The sequence below is a fragment of the Ovis canadensis genome, chromosome 3, assembly GCF_042477335.2.
Source record: "Ovis canadensis isolate MfBH-ARS-UI-01 breed Bighorn chromosome 3, ARS-UI_OviCan_v2, whole genome shotgun sequence".
NCBI lineage: Eukaryota > Metazoa > Chordata > Mammalia > Artiodactyla > Bovidae > Ovis > Ovis canadensis.
The window spans coordinates 159,119,170-159,142,784 of record NC_091247.1 but is presented as its reverse complement, the minus strand read 5'-3'; the positions used below and the strand labels follow the sequence as shown (position 1 = coordinate 159,142,784).

The following is a 23,615-nucleotide window of genomic DNA, read 5'->3' as shown; positions in this document are numbered from 1 at the left end:
AATATTTAACATTTGACTGTGTCTTTGAATGGGCATCTATTACTTTCATCAACTCAACATTATCTGCTTTGGGGAAGTGCCATTTTTTGACTCATTCTGTTCAACATATCATTCCATCCTCCCCTACCAAAGAGCAGTTCAGTTGCTCAGTCATGTCCGACTTTTTGAGACCCCATGGACTGCAGTACACCAGGCCTCCCAATTTTTTCCAAGTATCCTAAAAATACTAGAATTTTTTCTCAAAAACAAAAAATGAGAATGGTAAACTATTTTTAATGGTACTTTGACTTTCAGATAGTTTGAAAGAAATACCAGTTGGACCTCTCAAAGTAAGTAGCAGGCTATGCTGCATGAGCCGCTCATTTCACTCCTTTTAAGGAGAAAGAATGACAAAAGCTGCAAAAACAAACAACAGCAACAAAAAAACATGTTGCAAAAACAGGGGAAGTTTTTTGTTTTTATAAAAGGAAAGGTTGGTTAGTATTTGATGAACAGCCATTCTCACTGAAAGTATCTCATATTCTGATTTTCTAAAGGGCAATTTTTACTTCTTTCCACAAATTCTCATTCTTAATTATCTGACCATATCTATGCCTAATGCCATCTTAACATAATTAGTAAAACAGAAATAGAAAAAGAAAGAAAGAAAAAACAGAGAAAAAGGAGAACAGTAGAGAAATATCAGGAAAAATCTAAGTAAGAGAATTAGAATAGTGAAAAGTATTGACATGGGAAAAACAGAGTAGAATGCAAAAAAAGAAAGGGATGGCTAGAAAGGGAAGGAGGGAGAAAGGGAGAAAGAGAATGGAGAACAGAATGAGAGAGGAAAGGACGGAGGAAAGAACGTCAGCAGGCGCAAGAGAGGTGAACAGAAAAGAGAAAAAGGAATTTATATAGAAATTAAAAAAAATCAAAATCAAACTTTGCTCACCTGCTCTATAAAGTTAGCAAAACTTAGAAGAATAATATAATAAGTGTATTATATGAGTAAAAAATTTTCTCCTCTAAAATGTCTTTTTATGACAATAAGAACTCTTATGCTAAGACTTTCAGTTCAAAAGTCCTATGCTGAAATCTGGTCTGAAACTAGATATAAACAGACTGGCTAGCCCAGATGTGGAGTCCAGTTATATTTAACAACTTAGGGTATGATTTTAAAAATTAGTGGACATGTGATGGAATCTTTATTAAATAATTCAGCAATATTAGGTAACTTTAGAAAAAATGAATATTTAAATTCTAAGAAAAATACTAGATCTAAGTTTAAAAAAGAAACTTACATATGTCAGAAAGGGCATATAAACAACTAAAAAGAATTTTTACAAAACACTGATCAGAACCAGTATCCTTAAAAGATACGTAGCTACACAAACCAATTAAAAAAAAACTCTGATAGGAAAAAGAAAACTAAGCATGCCTCCAATAGAAAAAAGGCATACAGAACATAAGCAAAACAAAAATGGCTAGTGTTCATGTGAAAAAAACATTTACTCGCACTAGAAAATTTTTTAAAGTAAATTAAAATATAAATGCAATTTTTTACTTAAATTAAAAAAATTAAAAACATATTATTCAAAGTTGTATCTGGTGCTCTGATGAGATAGGTACATTTAAAACACTGCTGGCAGTAATATAAAATAGTATAATCTTTATGGAAGACAACCAGAATTATCTATCAAATATTTTAAAAAGGAATATGCCCTTTGACTTAATGAAGTAAGAAATACAAAGATTTGGGTAAAAGAATATTAATTCCAGTTATTTATAATAGCATTCTGTTGGGAAATGGTTATGTAAATAAAGGCTTTATTTTTGGGTATGGTATAAAGTAAGAAATTAATTGAATTTTTTCCCATGCGGCTGACTAATTGACCCAGTATCACTGACTGACTAGCTCAGTCGTTCCCCACTAATATAAGTCTATACTTCTGCAGTGGTCTGCGACATTGGACTCTCTTCCATTGGTTTATTTATTACCCCATGTAAATATTACACAGACTTAATGGCACAATTTTAGAATGAGTCTTGATGTTGGATGCAACAAGTTTCTCTACTTTTATATTGCTTCAAAAACATTTTGGCTATTTTCCTCCCTCCACTTTTCTTATTCCATATACATTTTAGAAATAGCTCTTAAAAGTCCTCCGAAGATCCTTCTGAGATTTTGAACAGAATTTATGGATGCATTTGAGAGAAATGATATATTTTTAGATATTAAAACTTCCCACTCAAGATTAGGACACAGGTCCTTATTAAGTATTGTTTTACATATATGAATATCTGTATCCATATCAATGTTTATATCTAATGGGAACATTCAACTTCTGCTGTGTTTATTTATATGCTAAGTCACCTCAATTGTGTTCAACTCTTTGCAACCCTGTGAACTGCAGCCCGCCAGGCTCCTCTGTCCACAGGATTCTCCAGGCAAGAATACTGGAGTGGGTTGCCATGCCCACCTCCAGGGGATCCTCCTGACCAAGGGACTGAACTCGCATTTCTTATGTCTCCTGCCTCGGTAGACAGGTTCTTTACCACTAGAGCCACCTGGGAAGTGAGGTGTATGAATCTAAAATCTGTCATACAGAAAGAAGTAAGTCAGACGGAAAAAAACAAATGTTGTATGTTACATTTATATGGCATCTAGAAAACGGTACTGATCAACCTATCTGCATGGCAGGAATAGAGACACAGATGTAGAGAAAGGACTTGTGGGCACAACAGGGGAAGGAGAAGGCGGGGCAAACAGAGAATAGCATGGAAACATACACGGCCAAATGCGAAACAGCTCGCCAGTGGGAAACTGAAGCATAACACAGGGGGCTCAGCTTGGTGCTCTGTGATGACCTGGAAGGGGCAGGAGGAAGGCTCAAGAGGGAGGGGATGTATGTACAGTTACAGCTTTATCACATTGCTGTACAGCAGAAAGCCACATAACATTGCAAAGCAATTATCCTCCAGTTGAAAATAAAATTTAGGAACAGGAGGATAATTGCTTTACAATATTGTGTTACTTTCTGCTGTGATCACACTTTCTGAGTGTTTGTTTGGCATGTACCTGTTTACTATCTCTCCTTCTTGTCAATGTCAAGATTCATAAAGGCAGAAACCAGGTCTGTTTTGTTTATTTCTATAGTCTTTGTACTTGTCACTGAGCTTAAATATTTAACAAAGAAATATTTGTAGATTGAATGAGTTAAACATGTCAAACTTTTGCTTCAATTTTTAACATTAATAATACACTGGATCATCACTTAAAATGTATGTTATTTGTATAATTTTATTTTATCTTCTTAACTGCCTTTCAAAATAGGCATTGCTGGTCTCCATTTGACAAAGAAGGTAACTTAAGGCACAGGGAAATAAGCTAACATGGTTAAACTAATAGCTAGAAATCAGTAGAACTGAAAACAGAACCCAAATTGTCTAACTCAAAAGACATATAAAATAAAAAGAGGAAGAAAAGAGGAAGAAAGAGAAAATAAGGGAAAGGAAGAACAGAGGGAGGAGAGCTCATTCATCCCTGACCTTTCCCTCTCAAGAGCATATCACACCACTTACTCTGAGAACTCTTTAACTCTCAAACTTTACATCTTTTAAGAAGCCTCATACCGCATACATTTCAGGCCAGTAGACAGATTGAGAACACTTTCAAGCAACATTCTTCTACATGAATCATACAGAGTGGGAAATAAAGGAGTTTGCAGTTACAGAGTAAGTCTCTTTTGCTCAGCTACATTTTACCAACATGGAACTTACTAGTTAAGTCAGGCACACAATCAAGTCTGAAAATTTTAAGAAGTATTTACATCATGATTTAAGTTTCAGTTTCAGGTTCCAATTCATTATCTCATAATTTCTCTGCCTTAGTCAACATTACACAAAACTTTGACACTCTCTTCCTATTGAAAAGGCATGTGAGAATACCTTTCCAGTTTTACTATAGTTGACAGGGTAGAAATAGAATTACTTTTTATTGGAATCATTATTTCAGGAAAGGATACTGTACTCAACTTCTCATTTTAGTCAAGGATGTGATATATCCCCTTTCCTTTCTTTGTCCCTAAGTCTGATGATAAAATGGTAATTTCTATTAATTCTGATTAGCTGGCTTCACATTCCGAAGTTACAAGAAGGAAAGGAACCTCCTACTGTTTCCAGTCTCCATGTAGTAAAAGAAAAAGTACCCACCCCTAAGTTAATAATACTGTTTTTATGAATTGCAGAGAGAAAATACTTTCCGGCCAAAGGGTAATCTATGTATAAGAGCTGATTGCTAGGTGAAGCATGCTGACAGAATGAGGTGCTTTTTATAGATTCTATCGACACAAGAACTCTAAATTGCTGAGAAGTAACCCTCACCTTTTCCTGAACTCAAACAGAGGACTAATACAGCATTGATGAAATTCTGTCTGCTACAGGAGGACATAACAGTTCATTCTTAATCCAAGTGGCTTATCAGGAATGGACAGTGGCACGATGTGGACTTTGAGATCCCAACCTCAGTATCTAACATACCCATGACCGAGACATCATATTCAATCAGCAGTGTTGCTTCTTGCCCACACTGTTTGAGAATACTCATGGCCTCAGCATGCGTGGTTCCAAGAAGTCGAATTCCATCCACACTGAGCAACCTGTCACCAGGTTTGATTGTGCCCTCTCTGAAGGGAGAATAAAGAAACAGTCATTAATTTAGCATTGTGGGGCTTAACATTAATAGTCACTTAGCCAAAGTGGCTCTTCCACACAGTCTACCATCCACACCCTTTGCATTTCCGTCCAAGCATCAAGTGTGACATTAACAGAAGGAACGCTGAACAGAAAACTGCCTCAATATTAAAATCAGTAATAAGAAAATAACAACACAATAGCAAGTACCCAAGTCACCCACGATGAACTGCTGGGGTGCAAGAGTAATAAAGGCACATTTTCTCTTTTCTAGGCTTTTTTTTTTGCCAAAATGTCTAAAATTGATTTATTAAAGCCAAAGAAATAGCACTCACCTATTTTCCCAAAGCTTGGTGAGCAGAAAAGTCTGCTGATTCCATTCGATTTATCACCAGTGAACCCAAGCTGGAGAAAGAACGCTGGTGAAAAATTTCCCTAGTCTCTGCATTTTCCTACTGATTTATAAGGCCATTTGATGATCATTAAATTGATTCAGTCTCATATTCCCTGGAAAAGGCAGGCAAATACTATTCTCCCTTCTGTAGACACAGACACTCAAGGCAATGGGAGAAGATGCCTCAGCACAATACTGACACCACTAAAGTGCAGCCAGAGAGGCTTCCAGGTTATAACCCTCTGGTGAGGGAGAGTCAACAAAGAAGAGAAAATCAAATGTGGGGATTACAAGTTTAGGCTTTGGGAAGAATAACAATGATGTCTTAAACATCTTTCACCAAGGCAACTGTCCATGTAATGTAAGTCTAAAATTTTATCTTAAAATTTTTGGTTTCCTTTGTGTGTGTTAGTTGCTCGACCATGTCTGACTCTATACGACTCCATGGACAGTAGCCTGCCAGGCTCCTCTGTCCATGGGATTCTCCAGGCAAGAACACTGGAGTGGGCTGCCATTTCCTTCTCCAGGGGATCTTTCTGACCCAAGGATCAAACTTGGGTCTCCTGCATTGCAGGCAGACCGTCTGAGCCCCCAGGGTTTCCTTTAGTTTTACATTAATTTGGTAAAATGTTCACAAACTAGTAGCCTACTCTTGACATTTCTGCCAACCCCAACTCACAATGTTAATAACAAATGGAAGTATTCTTATTTGCTCCAGGAAGAATAATTCACAAGAAAAGCATGAGAAGAAGAAACAACAATAACAACAACAAAATACTTTGTATTATCCTCCACAAAGGCAAATAACATTAGCAGAGGGGAGAACCCAAGTGTCTTCATATTTTCTTATTGTATACTAAACTTCAAGTTTTTTAAAAAAGTGAGCTAAGAGTATGAGCTTTGAAGGAAATAAATCTAAATTCCTATCCTAGCTGGCAAGTCATTTAAGCATATGGTTCCTCAGTTTAGTCATCTGTAAATGTGGATAAAAATATCTCATTTAGTGAATAGTTGTGAGGATAAAATAAGATAATGTCTGTTAAGTACTTAGCACAGTTCTTGGCCCATGGTAATCACTCAACAAGCAGTATTTACTATTATTATTGCTATATCTAGTGCTTATGAAATGTTTTAAAAAATCCATTCTAGGCTGAAACATTCTGTGCAGAGTTGGGGGTAATCAGTGCATTTTCCTCTTCTCCTTTCCTATCCAGTGGCAGGAGTTGTGTTCCCTACCATTACGGAGCAGACTTTTGTTGTGGGAAGTTAATACGAAGATAAGTATCTCTTGAGACATCTAAGCTGTGTGTTCATTTGGGACTTCTCCATCCAAAAGGTTTATGTAGGAAATCTTCAAATTAGCAAGGAAGAAACACTAACACCAACAATATTCCTTCCCTTTTACTAAAAGTCACGTCTACTTTGACATTCATAGTCATCATCAAGGCATAATAATCATGACAAGGATGTTGGCAATAGTAAGAGTCAGAACCCCATCATGTATCTTCCCAGGTTAGGACATTAGCAATTGGAAAGGATACATCTCAAGGACCTGCTGTAAAAGGACCAGATGCTTTTTATTAAATGCCTCCAGTATGACAGGCCCCCTGCAATGCACCATAAATCTCTAATCCTTAATAAAATGAAAAACCTTGAAAGTAGGCATTATCCTCTACATTTTACATCTGGAGGGAAGTGAGCAGAGAACTGTTCAGTCACACGCCAAACATAGGGTGGTAAGCGCTGAATCTGAGGTCAAACTTACTTTCTTCTGATTCTTCAGCCTGAACGCTCTTGTTTTCACATTCCAACATACTTATTTAATATCTATCTGTTACTATGAAAATTTTAATTCATCAGGTTCTCTGCTAAAGTCCCCAGCTTCATTTAGTCCATTTGGATAGTGACACAGAAAGAAGTTTACCTGTCAGCAGGCCCTCCTGGACGAACACAGGTTATTACAACTGGACGAGATTTATTTCTATCGTCATGTGCTCCCCCTAGCAAAGAAAAGGAATACAGCTTTAAAAAGCACTCTTTATTGCGGCCATTAAAAAATTCACTTACAAAATGCCAGTGGAGAAACTAAAATACATTTTATTGTTGTGTGAAGGAACATATATGCTTTCTCTCTGGCACATAATAAAAATCTTATTCATTTTATATAGAATATATTGTTGATGTCAACATTCCCCCACTTCTAAATAAATATGTGGCTGTAATTACGGGTGAGGTATAAAATGCTTAACAGCTAGTATGACAAGAACATCAAGTAATTACAAATAGTAGTCCAGTTAGAGCAGTTGTTGGTTATGGACAAAGTGTAGGTGGGTACACCTGGTGCCAACCAACCTGGGCTATAATATAGGTGAGTCTACAATGTGAAATGAAGCAAAAACTAAAGGAAAAGAAAAAAAATCCAAATATTAAAAAAATTCAAGTGGCTAAAGTGGCCTCCATTAAAAATGGGGTGTTCAAAATAAGTATTAGTGCATTCTAAAAGCACTGCCTTTTTAGCACCTCCTACATTTTATATGTGTTGATGTAACATTTCATATCTTTTTATTTTGTGTATCCCTTAACTAATCTTTGTAGTTATAGCTAATTTTACTATTTCTGTCTTTAACCTTCATATTCACTTTATAAGTGGCTGATCCACCACCTTTACCATATATTTGACTTTACCAGTAAGATTTTTTTCTTTCATGTATTTTCTTATCTAGGGCCTTTATATTCATGTATTTAGGGCCTTTTTCTAATTAGCTTACAGATGTCTCTTTAACATTTCTTGTAGGGCCAGTTTAGTGGTAATGAACTACTTTTGCTTTTGCTTGTCGGGGAAACTCTCTCTCCTTCAATTCTGACAGTTCACCTTGCCAGGTAGAATATTTTTGGAAGTTTTTTCCTTTTAGCACCTTGATTATGTTACTTCCTTCAGGCCTGCATATTTTCTGCTGAAAAATCAACTAATAGTCTTATGGGAGTTCCCTTGTATATAATGAGTGGTCTTTCTCTTTCTGTTGTTAAGATACTCTCTTTAACTTTTGACAACTTAATTATAATGATCTTGGTGTGAATCTCTGGGTTCATTGAGATTCTTTATGCTTTCTGGACCTGGATGTCTGTTACCTTCCCCCAGTTAGAAAAATTTTTAGTGACCCTTTTCTTCAAATAATTTTTTTGTCCCTTTCTCTTTCTCGACCCCTAGAATGTCAAAGCTGCTGCTGCTGCTAAGTCGCTTCAGTCGTGTCCGACTCTGTGCGACCCCACAGACGTTAATGCTAGTATGCTTTCTGTTCCACAAGTTCATTAAATTATCCTCATTTTTAAAAATTTCTTTTTCTATTCTGTTTGAGTGACTTCTACTGTTGTCTTCCAGGTCACCTACCTCTTCTTCTGTTTCCTCTAGTTTGCCATTCAATCTCCCTAGTGTATTTTCAGTTCAGTTATTGCATTCTTCAACTCTGTGACTTCTGTTTGGTTCCTTATTACGTGCTCTTTCTCTTTGCTGAAGTTCTCTCTGTGTTCTTCATTCTGCCCCTGAGTTTGGTGAGCATCTTTATGTCCATTACTTTGAACTCTTTATCAGGTGTATTACTTCTCTCCATTTCATTAGGTTTTTTTTTTCTTTTTCTGAAGCTTTACCTTCTTCCTTCATTTAGAACATTTTCTTCTGTTTCCTCATTTTGCTTGACTCTCTCTGTTTCTATTATTATGCAAAACAGCTATCTCCTCAGTCCTGAAGGACAATCTCTGTCTTGATATGGCCCTCTTATCCTTTTTGGGGAAGCAGGAATTCAGCTACTTCTCCAGTTCTTCTCAGAGTAAACTATTTTATATGTAATCGTATATTTGCTGTATTTGTGGGAGGAAGTGAGTTCAGGATCTTCTTACCCTGCCATCTTAAACCATCTTCTATCCATTTCCACTTTTTTCACTATTGTTTGTCTGACTTGATTTCCTCATACATCACCTTCCTGGCCACCCATCCGGATGGTCTCTAGTTTGCCAGTATTTGATAAATATTAGTGTTACCATTAAGAACTTCTTCTTTAATATCTGCCTGGTTGAACAGACTGACATTTCCCATATTTGGTACAGGTAGAGAGGTTGACCTAAAGAACCTAGCCTATGAGAAAAATTAAAAGGCATTCATAGTTCCTGATGAAAGCAAATGTTTCCTTTATGTTCATTTCTATTATAAGTGATTTATTCAGTCTGATTGATTGGTAAAAGCTTCATTTCAGTATTTTTTTTAAAATTCAGTTTGATGGCTTCTTTGAGCCCCCTTACTTAAAATAGGAAATTCACGACTTTCTCAGAAGAAAATTTTTAATGAAAATTATGACAACAAGTTACAGCACATGCTTAACCATATTTATATAAATACCATCATGTAACTTCTTTTCTGCAAGGTAATTATAAAAAGATAGGTTTACTTTCCTTTGAAGGATTTTGATTCAGAAAAAGATAAAGGCTAAAGACAGCAAGAAACTTTTCCACTAATTTGATTCAAATGTCCAAATAAAAGTATGTTAACTGTGGATACATGTCAAAATGTGAGAGAGGTAACTGTAAGTTACTTGATATGTGACATTTTATCATTATTTGAAATAATCAGCCAAGTTTAGTTTGTGATTCACTTAGGTGCTAGATGTTTGGAGCTATAAAGCAAAATAAAGACCATTCAGAGCCCACTGGTATTTTAGATCTTAGCTGCTCATTAACATCAACCACCTGGCATGCTTTATTAAAAATATCAATGCCAGGGACACAATGTAGACCAAATCTGAATTTGGGCTCCATATGTTAAATGAGTACACATAGCTACAGTTTTTACAGTTGAAAATGACTAGAGAAATTGCCTCATCCAAAGTGAAAAGCAAATTAGTAGTAGAGTGATTTTTCCTGTTTTTTTTTTTTTTAGTTTATCACAAAATGTTACCTATTTTTAAAAATTTTTATTGGACTAGAATTGATTTGCAAAGTTGTGTTACTTTTTGCTGTACATCAAAGTGAATCAATTATACATATACATATATCCAGTCTTTTTTTAATATACTTTTCCAGTATAGGTCATTTCAGAGTACTAAGTAGAGGTTTCTGTGCTATACAGTGAAACTGAAAGTGTTCGTCACTCAATTTTCAACTCTTTGTGACCCCATGGACTGTAGCCCACCAGGCTCCTCTGTCCACGGAATTAAAAAAATTCCATGGCAAGAATACTGGAGTGGGTTGCCATTTCCTTCTCCAGGGGATCCTCCCAACCCAGGGATTCTCCCAACCCAGGAATCAAACTCAGGTCTCCTGCATTGCAGGCAGATTCTTTACTTTCTAAGCCCATCAGGAAAGCCCTACTGTGCTACACAGTAAGTCCTATGTAAAATAGGTCACTAATACTTTGACATATAGGTAACAATACTCTGGCCACCTGATGCCCAGAGCCAACTCATTGGAAAAGACCCTGATGCTGGGAAAGATTGAAAGCAGGAGGAGAAGGGGACAACAGACGATGAGATAGTTGGATGGCATCACCAATTCATGCACATGAGTTTGAGCAAGCTCTGGGAGATGATGAAGGATAGGGAAGCCTGGTGTGCTGCAGTCCATGGTGTTGCAAAGAGTCAGACATGACTGAGCAACTGAACAACATTTTCCATATACTAGTGTGTATATATCAATCCCAATCTCCCAATTTACCTCTCCTCCTTCCTTATGCCCTTGTAACCATAAGTTTGTTTTCTACATCTGTGACTCTATTTCTGTTTTGTAAATAAGTTCACTGATTTTCTTCCCGTTAATCTAAACCATCTTCTGCTTGGTGGCAAAGGAATTAACAGAAATTTAACTCTCCATGATTTAGGCTGGAACAACATTTTTTATTTTATGGGTGTAAGGTTCTATTGTTTATACGGTCAAGGTTTTTGAATCATGACATACAGCATGAGAAAGGTAATTCAATTTATCAGCTAAAGGCCTGGCTTACTGTTAAAAGACCCATCCTAAGTGAGTAAGAAGAAATTCTCTAGCACTAAATGAACATGCTTCATCTGCATTATCTCCCTCTCCTTCCTTCTTGAAATGTCCTGGTATTCCCCATTGATCTAAGTTAAGCTCATATCCCTCCTATGCCATCATGTCTTATCTGCCATGACAGCATTTATCCACAGTACTTTTTCATTCTGCAACTCTCTTTGTGATTAACCAATAACTCTTAAGGGATGGGTACCTTTTGAGCATGGAAGACCCTCCAGATGGGCCTCAAATTGGTTTCAAATATAAGTTCTTTATTTATGCTCACTAAACATTTTGCAAAATTTGACAAATTTTTGTGTTCAACCAATACACTAAGGGAGTTATTAAAACCTACAAAAATTTGGTACTCATAAACTAAAAGGCTTCCTTAGTGGCTCAGACAGTAAAGAATTTGCCTGCAATGCAGGAGAACCTGGGTTTGATACCTGGGTCGGGAAGATCCCTGGAGAAGAGAATGGTTATGCATTCCAGTATTCTTGCATGGAGAATTCCATGGACAGAGGAGCCTGATGTCCACACAAATCTAGGCATCATTCTTCCATTTATTAAATGCCTATGATGCACTAGGTAGGTGTCTAGGCTCATATTTTAAAAACTCTTACAAAGCATGAACGCACAGATATTTGAAATTCCTGCAAACGGTGGGACGGACATCTGTTACCATCATACCATCAGTTGTCTTGAGGTGACTTCAGATTGAAATTGCTTGTATTCTTTTTAGTTCTTAAACGATAAATCACTGTTGGTTTAGCTCTTTTATTAGCAATTTGATTTGTTATTGATTAACCAGACAGCAACTAGTGATGAGTATCTGCACCAGCAGTATTTTTTACTGCAGCATTTCAATAATTAGACATGCAAGCATGTGATTCAAGTATACCTCTCTTTCATGCTTATATTGAAAAACTAGATTTGAATATACCACCCTCCAAGCTAAAATTACTTGTATACTGACTTTTCATTACATTCATCTAATTTTTTACACAGAAATTTGAAAATGGCTAAGGTAAATGATCTTGGGGTTTGTGGCTCCACTTAAATGTAGGACTGGGTCAGTAAAGTATAAAACTATTGGTCTAAATCACTTAGTGGGATCCTAGTTGCCTGTTTTCTCTAAATACTCATGTGGGCATTATATCAACTTATGCCTTAAAATTCACTGGACTATAATTCCCTGTGGATCAGGGTTCTGTCTCATGACTTCACAGTACTCTGCCCTATGCCGACATGTTGACATGTCCTTAATGAATATTTGATTGATTGATTTGCTACATGACTGACACAGAATTGAACCTAATGTCTAAAACTTAGTCATATAAGGCAAGTTTGTATAATGAATACATGTCTTTCATTCCTTGAGGCATGTCTGTTTCTTAAGATGGTTAGTTAATTTTAATTAATGTCAAAAATGTTGATAGAGTTTTGCTGCTGGTGAAGTACCAAATGTAATAGGTAAAAACAAAAACAAAAAAATAAGGAAACATTAAAAAAAATTCCTGATGCTTACCTAGTTTCCTATTGAACCTCACTGTCATACTAGAAATTGTGAGTTGTTAATGCATGTATAGACTTTAAGGATGAAATTGCTAATAATAAAAGAAAATATTAAAAGCCAGCATTGTAGCTCAGAATTAATGGTCCTGTAGACAAACTGTGGACAAAATTTCACCTGAAATATTTATTATTGATATCATTCAAAAATAAGATGGACTAAAAAAATTTAAAAAAAAAATTAAAAAAAAAAAAAAAAGATGGACTGATGTACCAAGGTGCTCAAGGGATTAGATTATCTGCAATTCCTTTTTAGGAAACTACAGTAACAAAATGCATTTTAGGAAAAAATAATTTAAACGAAGTTCTTGAACCCTAGTGTATTCAATCAAATCAAGCAATATTCACCAACATTTTTGACTCGATGATAAATGATACAGAAAAATATATAAGGGAAGCAAAAGACATGTTGACAACTGGCAAAGCAGCAGGATGACTATGAACTGACAAGGTTTACAAACAGTGACTTCTTACTGCGTATTAATGAACTGAAATTAATTAGCTAGATCATTCGGACTCCATTTTGATTCCCAATTATTGCGTTATTTCTTTAAAGAAAAATGGATGCAAAATTATAAGGTAACATTGCGTGTGTGTGTGTATTAGTTGCTCAGTTGTGTCTGAATCTTTGTGACCCCATGGACTGTAGCCCACCAGGCTCCTCTATCCATGGAATTCTCCAGGCAAGAATACTGGAGTGGGTTGCCATCTCCTTCTCCAAGGGCTCTCCCTGACCCAGGGATCAAACCTGGGTCTCCTGCACTGCAGGCAGATTCTTTGCCATCTGAGCCACCAGAGAAGACATAGACAAGGTAACTATGTCATATGTCATATGTCAAGGTAACTTTAGACACTGAAAACATCAGGTTTTTTGAAATTACTTTCTAATTTACCCCCAACAGTTCAATGACAAATTCTCCAAGAATATCTGATGGTTCTATTTTCTAACTGCCACCTACCTCGTATTACAAAACCGAAGGTATTTCCTTCTTTGTGTAACGTGACTTCCACTGTTCGGAAAATAACACTCGATCCTTGAACAGCTGCAAACAGGAAAAAGAGAGGGAAATAAGTCTTATTTCATAATAATATTTCTAGATTTCTAGATAAAACACAACAGATTTTTTGTTGCAAATAATTCTTATTGAGTAATTAAACAGTTAAAAAATCTGTTTTTAGAGAAAATATCAGAACAAAATTGGAATGACATACAAATATCATAAAATAGTCATCTGTATAAATGACTTATATAATTAAGGTCCAGGTAGAATCAAAACCAGAGATACTTCCTTTCCTCCTGTGTAGCCAGTTTTTAGAGCCTAATATTCACATTGTTAAAAATCTATATAACAAGACAGACAATCTTCATGTGATAAATATAATTGTTTCCCCTTTGTATTATGTAAAAGTTATACAAAATTTTTGTAAGACTTACAAAATAATTAATGTTTTATGTTTATTTTTTTATTACTTACAACATTTTATAGAAAGAACACATCTGAATACCATTCTAATTGGTGATGACAACTGGATAACACTCATAAAACATAACTGTTCTTGAGTAACTAATAATTATCTTTTTTGCAGCTAGCACAAGAAGAAAAGTATTAGTCTCAGATTGCCATTAATAGGTTAAGCTGATGCAAACTGATTTTCTGACATGATGCATAGCAATTAAACAAAGACATCAATAACCCAAATGAAACTTGGAGAGTAAAAGAATTTTGAAGTACATTCAAAATATTACTAACTAATAAAATAAAGATCTACTTAATTTTACTTGATACCATCATGCTTAGGTTATGTTTGCCTGGTTATTGGTCTCGTTTCACAAAATGAAATTGCATTGCCAAGTTGCTCTCTCTAATTACATTATACACAGTATGAGGAGATAAGTTATATCATGAGCTTCCCTGGTGGCTCAGAAGATAAAGAGTCCATCTGCAATGCAGGAGAACTCAGTTTGATCCCTGGGTCAGGAATAACCTCTGGAGAAGGGAATGGCTCCTCACTCCACTATCAACAAGAAACTTACAGACAAAATTTAAAGGCATCTTTGAAAAGAACATTTCTTTCCACTCATAAGAATAAAAAATAATTTTAACGAAGCATTAATTACAATTACTTTTTAACTATCATAAATTACGAATCCTTAAAGGAGTGGACACGATTATGAACAGCACACAGGTAAATTCACAAAACTGGACACATGCAGCTGGAACACAAAGTACAATAAGAACTTGGATTTGCTGAAAGTCAATATAAACTTACAGCTGAATAAAACGTTTTCGTATACTGCTGATTTAATTAAATGTCATATTCTTGCTATCAGGGGGATTTCAGTTTATTCTAACCAGCTAGGAGCAGTGCATACAAATAGTCAAAAGAATTGAGATACAGTTTTAATTAAATTAAAAAAAAAAAACTGAGTTCAAAACGAATGTTTTCTTATTTCCATGACCCAACAAGCCGCTTGAAGAAATTGGTTAAGAACATGATCTTTCTGTTCCTATTAAGGAAGAAATAGGGAGAAATAAGGGAGAAATAATTAATGAGCATCTATGGAATGTTTTCTCTGTGCCAGAAACTCTGAAAGTGGTTTACAAATTGTATTTAATTTAATCATTAAATCAACTTTCAATTATATACAACCAAATTCTAATTCTGGGCCACCTGTCCTTGTTGGCTGAATATCTGTTCTGGGGAAGCAAAGCACCGTAATTTTAATTTTGCATGAACTAAATCTTGCTGACCACAAAATCTTACAATCAAATCTAAAGTCAATATGAAGACTTTAGGGATTATCTACAGCTTTAGATTATCCACACTATTGCTCTTCATCACGGGCAAAGAAAAATGGGAATCCTGACTACATTTTAATATACTTAATGAAATAGATTTGGTCTTTATAATTTACATTTGTGTGACTCGCTCTTTGTGACTGAAGTTTCATATTCAGCACCAGACATCTGTTTGGCCATGTGAATTCTATTCATAACTTCACATGTGCATGTGGACACAGAGATGCAACTAAGGGGCTTACCCAAAGAATCAAACTGAGCACATAAAAGGCCGAGGTAGAACCAATTTTATAACGCAACAATACTCCTCAGTATTTTAGTTGTTCTGATGCCCCTTGTTTCTATACGTGCATATGTATGTATTTCTATATCATAAAGTGACACTCTATTTTGTTATGGTAGGTTTGGTTTTTCTAAATTATATACTACTCCCCCGCCTCCCCAACACCTACACCTATAGGAGAAAGAAGTTGTGCACTTTCCTACCTCATTTCGTTGGTTTTGCATTGCTAACTTGCTTTGGCCAATGCAGTGTTAGGGGATGTGAGCAACGTCTGCAAATGTGCTCCTGTGGTTCGGCTTGTCTTGTCTGCCTTCTGCAGCTGGCACAGGAAGGGCTTCCCTTGGGTAGCTGATGCTCCCTCAGACTACATCCCCTAATGAACCACGTGGAGAAGACCTGGGATGACCCCCTGTCCCCCCAACCATATCAACATCATCACCATTGTCATCATCATCTAGTCTTTCTCTCTCTCTTCGAATTAGACATGAGAAGTAATCAGGCTGTCACAGGGACATGCCTTAACACATTTATTTGAATTACGGAAGGACTCCTTCTGATAAAAAAGCTAGCCTGATTTAACTGATGGTTTAGTGGCGAGGACTGCCTTTGACAATAAAATTCCATGGCTGACATTTTTCATAAAACAAATGAGATAAATCTATTGCTCTAAGATTTGAATGGATGTGGTATTTAAAGATGTATAAAATAATCCTCATGCCAAAATTATATGCTGTCTAACTACTAAAGCTTATCATAAAGAATTTTAGGTGTTAACTAAAAAGTGGATGAGAATTAGGTAATATTTCAAAATTCTTTAAGGGTTATGGGAAAAAAAAATTGAAGGCACTCCTCTAGACCAACTTTGAACATACAAATGCCCAAGATACAGTCTGGTAACATTCTCTCTAAATACAGCCTTGACATACCACATAATTCTAAGCTTATGGAGGTCGACTATTTCATTGTCATTAAGAAACTGAGTATCAGAAAAGGGGAGTTGCTTACCCAGGGTCACAGTTCCATTTTTCTTCCATCTGCTCTCTCTCTCTGTGTATCGCTTTCTCTCTTTCTCCCTCTCTTTCATACACACACACACACACACACACACAGACACACACACAGGGTCACAGTTCCATTTTTCTTCCATCTGCTCTCTCTCTCTCTGGATCGCTTTCTCTCTTTCTCCCTCTCTTTCATACACACACACACACACACACACACACACACACACTCTCTCTCTCTCTCTCTCTCTCTCTCTCTCATACGGACCTTTCTCCAATTCCTGCTGGACTATGGGGCTGGCTAAGCCTCAGATTGCTGTGATTCTTGAGAGAGTTACAGTCTTGGCCTTGGGTGGCCTATCTTTCAGCAGGCAGCTCTCTCCCTGGGGTCTGGCTTGTGCCTGCTCTAGCTGTCTGAGTTCAGTGAAAGGGAGCCTTATTAATCCCTTCGATCTCCCTGAACGCAAAGATCTTATTAATTTATCTAAACATAATAGAAAGAGACAGAGATAATCCTTGGCGAATAGACCTCTGCTATCTGATTTCTACTAAAAACTCCACACTTTTGTGTTTAAAAATATTTTCTCTTTTTCCATCAGCTTTATTGTGTGAGGGAGAAAAGGCAGGTATAATCACCAAGTCAGGAGAGGTTTTAACCCCTGGATATTTCTGATGTCCACCCTCTCCTCTTTAACTCTATTAATGCTATATTTATTCAGAGTATCACCTCTCTTTTGGAAAACTGTAATAGCTTGGGGGCTCATAGCTTCCATTTGACCTCTTAAAATAAGTCTAAAAACTCTCATCTAGGGGGTTCTCCTGGTGGTCCAGTGGTTAAGACTCCACGCTTCCACTGCTGGGGGCATGGGTTTGATACCTGGTTGGGAAACTAAGATCCCACGTGCCGTGTGGCATAGCCAAAACATAATAATAAACCAAAACCAAAACTCTGATCTGAGGATGCTGCTCCTTGGCCTTAAAACCTTAAAAAAAAGGCCCCTTGTTGTCCACCATTCACGGCTTACAAGGCCCTCCTTCACTTTGTTCCTGTTTACCTCACTGACCTCGTCCCTCTGAGGCCCTCTCTTTCCTTTCGTGTTCCAGTAATTCCAAACTGGAGATTCAACCTGTGAACTAGACTATCTTCATACTTCCTTGCCATATGCTATGCCTGGAGTGTTAGTCTTCCTACTGGACCTGCATAAATGCCTTCTAATCTACTGTGAAATCCCTAGCTCTGGACAACCCAAAATGCTCAGCAAATCTCCACAACTGCCTTATCCTGAGAGCGATACTAAGAGTTCCTCTTAGGAACAGGTTGTGTTTAATTGATATGCATGTACACAGTGGAATAAAAACGCTTAATCAGAGAGCATTAACTCTAGATATTTGACTCCTCTTAACTCCTAGGCAGTGGTTTAAGATAGTGATTTCAAAACAAACTGACTTTAAGTTCAAGAAAACATAGTACTTTCAGTGTAAAAATAACAACAACAACAATAATAATGGTAATATGGCTAAGATACATTATGGCTTACGGAGTCTGTGCTTATGATCTAAATACATGGTCACAGCCTTGAAATCTTACAAAAATTCTACATCCATTACAGTCATTTTGTAGCTGAGAAACCTATAGCTCAGTGAACTTGTTAATAATTTTCCCAAGGTCACAAAGCTAGAAAGGGACAAAACTGACACTTAACCAGTGACACAGTTCAAGCTCTCAACACTATTTTACTGCCGGCTCTTACTGAAAATAAAAACGCTGTAGCAAAGTTTTAGAACTCAGATTCCAATTGATTTTGTTATAAAGTCACCATGAGATTTTCGGTGTTAGATTTTATGTTAAGAATAAGAACTGGTGATTGGTGTGTATTATACATTCACTCTCTGAGTGCTATCTCCTAATCCCAAAGCCTCAAACATCATCTCTAGTCCCATTACTCTTAAATTTACTTTTCTACTCTAGATCTTTCTCACAAATGCCAAACTGTATCTCCAGCATTTTCTTGACATTTTCTCTTAGCATGTCAAATAGGCACCTCAGCTGTAGTATTTTAAACAATGAACTTCTTAAAAAATTTTTTTAAAAATATTATTTATTTAGTTTGGCCATGCTGCACAGCTTGTGCAATCTGAGTTTCCCCAGTTAGGTATTGAACCTGGGCACCCTGCATTGGAAGCACAGAGGCCTAATCACTGGACCACAAGGCAATTTCCTCCAGCAATGGACTTCTGATCTTCTCCTCACAAGACAGCTCTGCCCACATTCTTATCCACCCCCATTAATGGCAACTCCATCCTTCAGTTGCTCAGGCTTAAAACCTTCCGATGGTCCTTGACTTTTCTCTTTCTGCAGGTGCTCAGTTGTGTCTGACTCTTGGTGACCCCATGGACTGTAGCCCACCAGGCTTGTCTGTCCATGGGGATTCTCCAGGCAAGAATACAGGGGATCTTCCCAGCCTAGGGATTGAACCAGGGTCTCCTGCATTGCAGGCAGATTCTTTACCAGCTGAGCTACCAGAGACGCCCCCTCTTTCTGCATAACCCACATTAAATTAATCAGGAAATCCTGTTGGTTCTGTCTCCAAAATAGATGGGGAATCTGAGTGCTTTTCACCATTTCGTCCATCATCCTTCACCTGGATCGCTGCAGTAGTCCTCCAAATGGTCTCCCAAGCTTCTACCTTTGACTCTGCAGTCTATTCTCAACACAGCAGCCAGAGGAATCTTTGAAAACGTTAATCAGAGCATGCCACTCCTCTGCCCAAACCATACAATGCTTTCCTGCACCATTCAGAGCAACACTCAAGGTCCCTCCATTGGCCTACGTGGATGCTCCACCCTTTACGCTTCTCACCGCCTCCCCCGCTTCTCTTCCTGCTTACTCTGTTTCAGCCACACTGGCCTTCTTTATGTTTCTAGAAGTAGGCCAGATTATTGGCCAGGTTATTATTCTAATCTGGCCAAACAAAAGGCCAGATTATTCCTGTCTTTTGATTTTAGCACTGGCATTTTCTTCTTTCTGGAACTCTTTTAACTCGGAAAACCATATAGCTAATTTCCTCACCTCCTTCCAGTCACCGATTAATATCACTTTCTCAATGAAACTGTTCCTAACCACTCTACTTCACATTGCCAATGACACTCCCCGCCCACACTCCCAACCCCTTTCCTTGCTTTATTTTTTTTCCCCCACAGCATTCATGACCCATAACATTCATACTACATACAGCTGATCCTTGAACAACATAGTCTGAACAGTGTGGGTCCATGTACCTGTGGATTTTTTCAATAGTAAATCCTATAGTACTGCACTATACCTCTTTGGTTCAATCTAGGTTATGGAAGAACCTTGGTTTTGGAGGAACCATATATATGGAGGGTCAAATATAAGTTGTGCATTGATTTTCGACTGCAAGGAGGACTGGCACTTCTCACCCCCTCACTGTTCAAGGATCAATTGTAATTAACTTATTTATTGTGGTTTTATTTTATTTTCTGTCTTCCTCTAGTAGCAGCAGTAGTGCTAGTCTCCTCAGCCGTGTTTGACTCTTTGCGATCCCATGGCCTGGGGCTTGCCAGACTCCTCTGTCCATGGAATTCTCCAGGCAAGAATACTGGAGTTGGCTGCTATTTTCTCCTCCAGAGGATCTTCCCAACCCAGGGATGGAACCTGGGTCTCCTGCACTGAGGCAGATTCTTTACCATCTGCAGCACCAGGGAAGTCCCTCCTAGAGTGTAAATTCTACTGACATTCATTGAGGGATAGGCTGGAACATGGTAATGCTCAATAAGTCATCACTAAACAAATGAATTATCACCAGTTATTAATAATCAGTCTCAGTTCTCAGTAGTACAGAAGAGCAAAGCTCTGACTTCGGGACCTACTAGTTTGGGAAAACGTATTTAACTTAAGCATCTGTAAAATGAGAATAATAATGATAATAATGCCTACCTTATAGTTTTGATTGATTTGTATATGTATTATTTACCAAACATTTTTATATTGCCAGGTACTGTCCTAAATGCTTTACAAACGCTAACTCTTTTAACCCTCATAACAGATCCATGAGTAATATCATAGGTTACTAAAATCATCCCCATTTTTCAGATGTGCAAAGTGAAACAGAAGAAGCTTAAGTAACTTTCTCAAAGGCATGCAGCTAGTAAAAACTGGAGCCAGGAATTGACTGTCTATTTGAACTAAAGTTCAGCTCTGATGTTCACAGATGGCTTTAATGAAACACGAGTCCTAGATAATTTCATCATCATTTATGCTCTTTAACATTCTTCCAGAGTAGGCAACAGAAAATCAGATAATTTTTTAAATATTAAGAAAGTATGCTCTGCTGTTCCTGTAATAAGACAACGATAGCAAAAGAGAAAAAAAAAAGGAGAACCAAGAGTTTGGGGCAAAAACATGGTGCAGCTGTTCTGCCTCAGGCCATGATGACTTACAGACTGGCGGCAGCTCATACTCCACCTCCAGAACCACTCTTTCCCCGACATTCTTCAGCAGGCTGATGATCTCATCGTGGCGGAATTTGGCCAGGTTGATGCCATTCACTGCTTTGATGTAGTCACCCACATCCAACTGATCACTTCTGCAAAACAAAGAGTCGCTTCAGTGGAGCTCTCCTCCTCATGGGCCAGTCCGTATTTCCCACTTTGCTATCATGGATAAACTGCAAGCCCAGAAGGACGACACAGCAGGGTCCCTGCCTCCTAGGATGCGGCTGGTTCTAAGGGCAGGAGTGCAGCTGAGGGTGGATGAGACGCTCAGGGATCCCTCTCATTCGTGCAGACTGTATGCTTTCTAAGCCCTCTACTGCATCTGCTGCTATCTCTGACTTTTCTCCCTAAGCCTTTAGCTCTTTTATTTTTAAAGAGCATCAAAAAGTGAAATAAAGAGAAAATTATCTTCAGTTGCTCTGCCCCTAAAGAGTCGGTTCTCCTGGGGCAGATTATCTGTATCCTGGACACACCAGAAGTTTTCCTTTCTTCTTATTCCCTTTCAGTGTTGCTGCTTGCCTTTTGGACATTTCACCACTTTTGGTATCTTCACTAGAAGTATGTTCAGGGCCATATTAGAAGGTCATTTTATTTTGCTATTTATTACTTATAGCAGGACTGATTTCAAAAAGTATCAGTGAAGAAATTACAGTGAAATCACAGGGATTCAGTAACAGACTCCTCCTTCCTCACCATCATAATAGAACTGTGGCTACTTTGGGGCGTTTAGTCAAACTCTACCTCTAAACCAAGAGCAGGCAGCAAGACCAATGACAGGACTTAATCCAATAATATGTTCTCCCCAAATAAGAATAACAAATTCATTTGCTTTACATTAGCCCAGCTCCACTCATCCTCTCTTCAGAACCTCCATAATCCTCTCTAGTCTACGGTACACATGGGCACTCTTAACTCAGGTTTACTGACTGACATTTTTTTGGCAACTTAACTGTCTCATGCACTGTGACAACTCTTATTGCTTTTTACTATTGTTGTTGCTTTTTACTATTACACAATGTGATTATTGCTCCCAAACTTTTCATGTTTTTTTTTTTTTTAAATACCCTATTTCCCTCAGTAGATTATAAACCCCCAAGGGCAGGTATCTTATCTTGACTTATTTTGGTTTACTACCTGTGAAATGGTAGTGGCTTAAACAATAAATATTTGGTGATCAATAATACTACAACTGGCAGAGTGTTACTTTTAATTATAGGATCAATACATGTGTGAACGACTTTCTCACCCTCTCCTTTGCCAGTCATGCTTGCTTTAGGGGCTAACAAAGAAACTTTGGAGACACACGAAGTTCCAGCATCACAAATTGGCTATGACTGTTAAAAATTCAAGGAGGCTATGGTAGAAAGAAATCTCTTAAAAACCATATTGGAAAATAACATAAAAATAATATGTGTGCATGTATGTGTGCGTGTGCTCAGTTCTGTCTGACTCCTTGTGACCCCATGGACTATAGCCCACCAGGTTCCTCTGTCCATGAAAATTTCCATGTAAGAATACTGGAGCAGATTGCCATTTCTTTCTCTAGGGGATCTTCCCGACTCAGGGATTGAACCCATATCTCTTGTGACTCCTGCATCAGCAGGCAGATTCATTACTACTGCACCATCCGGGAAGCCCTGTATATATATTCATATGTATAACTGAATCACTTTGATGTACAGCAGAAATTAACACATTTAAAATTACCTATACTTAAATTTTTTTTTAAATGCACCCCCGCCCCGCCACAAACCCTGAAGGAAGACGACTAAGTTGCTTGTGTTGACATCAACTTGGTTTTACAAACAGTACTGTAGATCATGGAGCAATCAATTGGCTTGAGCTTATAACCTGTACAAGTAGGTTGATCATTGAAAATGACCACTATTTCAGGTGGCACTTAATAAGGTAAGAACTCTAAAACTTAATTTGGGATTCTGCAGACACGAATAATGGTGTCCAGGATTTAAGGGACATTAACCTCACTGCCATGAAATTAAAAGACGCTTACTCCTTGGAAGAAAAGTTATGACCAACCTAGATAGCATATTCAAAAGCAGAGACATTACTTTGCTGACTAAGGTCCGTCTAGTCAAGGCTATGGTTTTTCCAGTAGTCATGTATGGATGTGAGAGCTGGACTGTGAAGAAGGCTGAGCATGGAAGAATTTATGTTTTTGAACTGTGGTGTTGCAGAAGACTCTTGAGAGTCCCTTGGACTGCAAGAAGACCCAACCAGTCCATTCTGAAGATCAGCCCTGGGATTTCTTTGGAAGGAATGATGCTGAAGCTGAAACTCCGTACTTTGGCCACCTCATGGGAAGAGTTGACTCATTGGAAAAGACTCTGATGCTGGGAGGGATT

General features: G+C 37.6%; 1 protein-coding gene across 11 annotated transcripts in view; it reads right to left on the bottom strand.

Moving 5' to 3' along the window:
* GRIP1 (glutamate receptor interacting protein 1) overlaps window positions 1–23,615 on the bottom strand; it is a 762,378-nt gene that overhangs the window by 148,986 nt on the left and 589,777 nt on the right. For all 11 annotated transcript variants that reach the window (XM_069584696.1, XM_069584697.1, XM_069584701.1 and 8 more), the window contains exons 4-7: window positions 21,199–21,344; window positions 13,612–13,695; window positions 6,990–7,065; window positions 4,519–4,664 (exon numbers count right to left, since the gene is read on the bottom strand). In XM_069584696.1, the coding sequence (XP_069440797.1) occupies window positions 4,519–4,664; window positions 6,990–7,065; window positions 13,612–13,695; window positions 21,199–21,344 (452 nt within the window). The remainder of the gene's footprint in view (window positions 1–4,518; window positions 4,665–6,989; window positions 7,066–13,611; window positions 13,696–21,198; window positions 21,345–23,615) is intronic.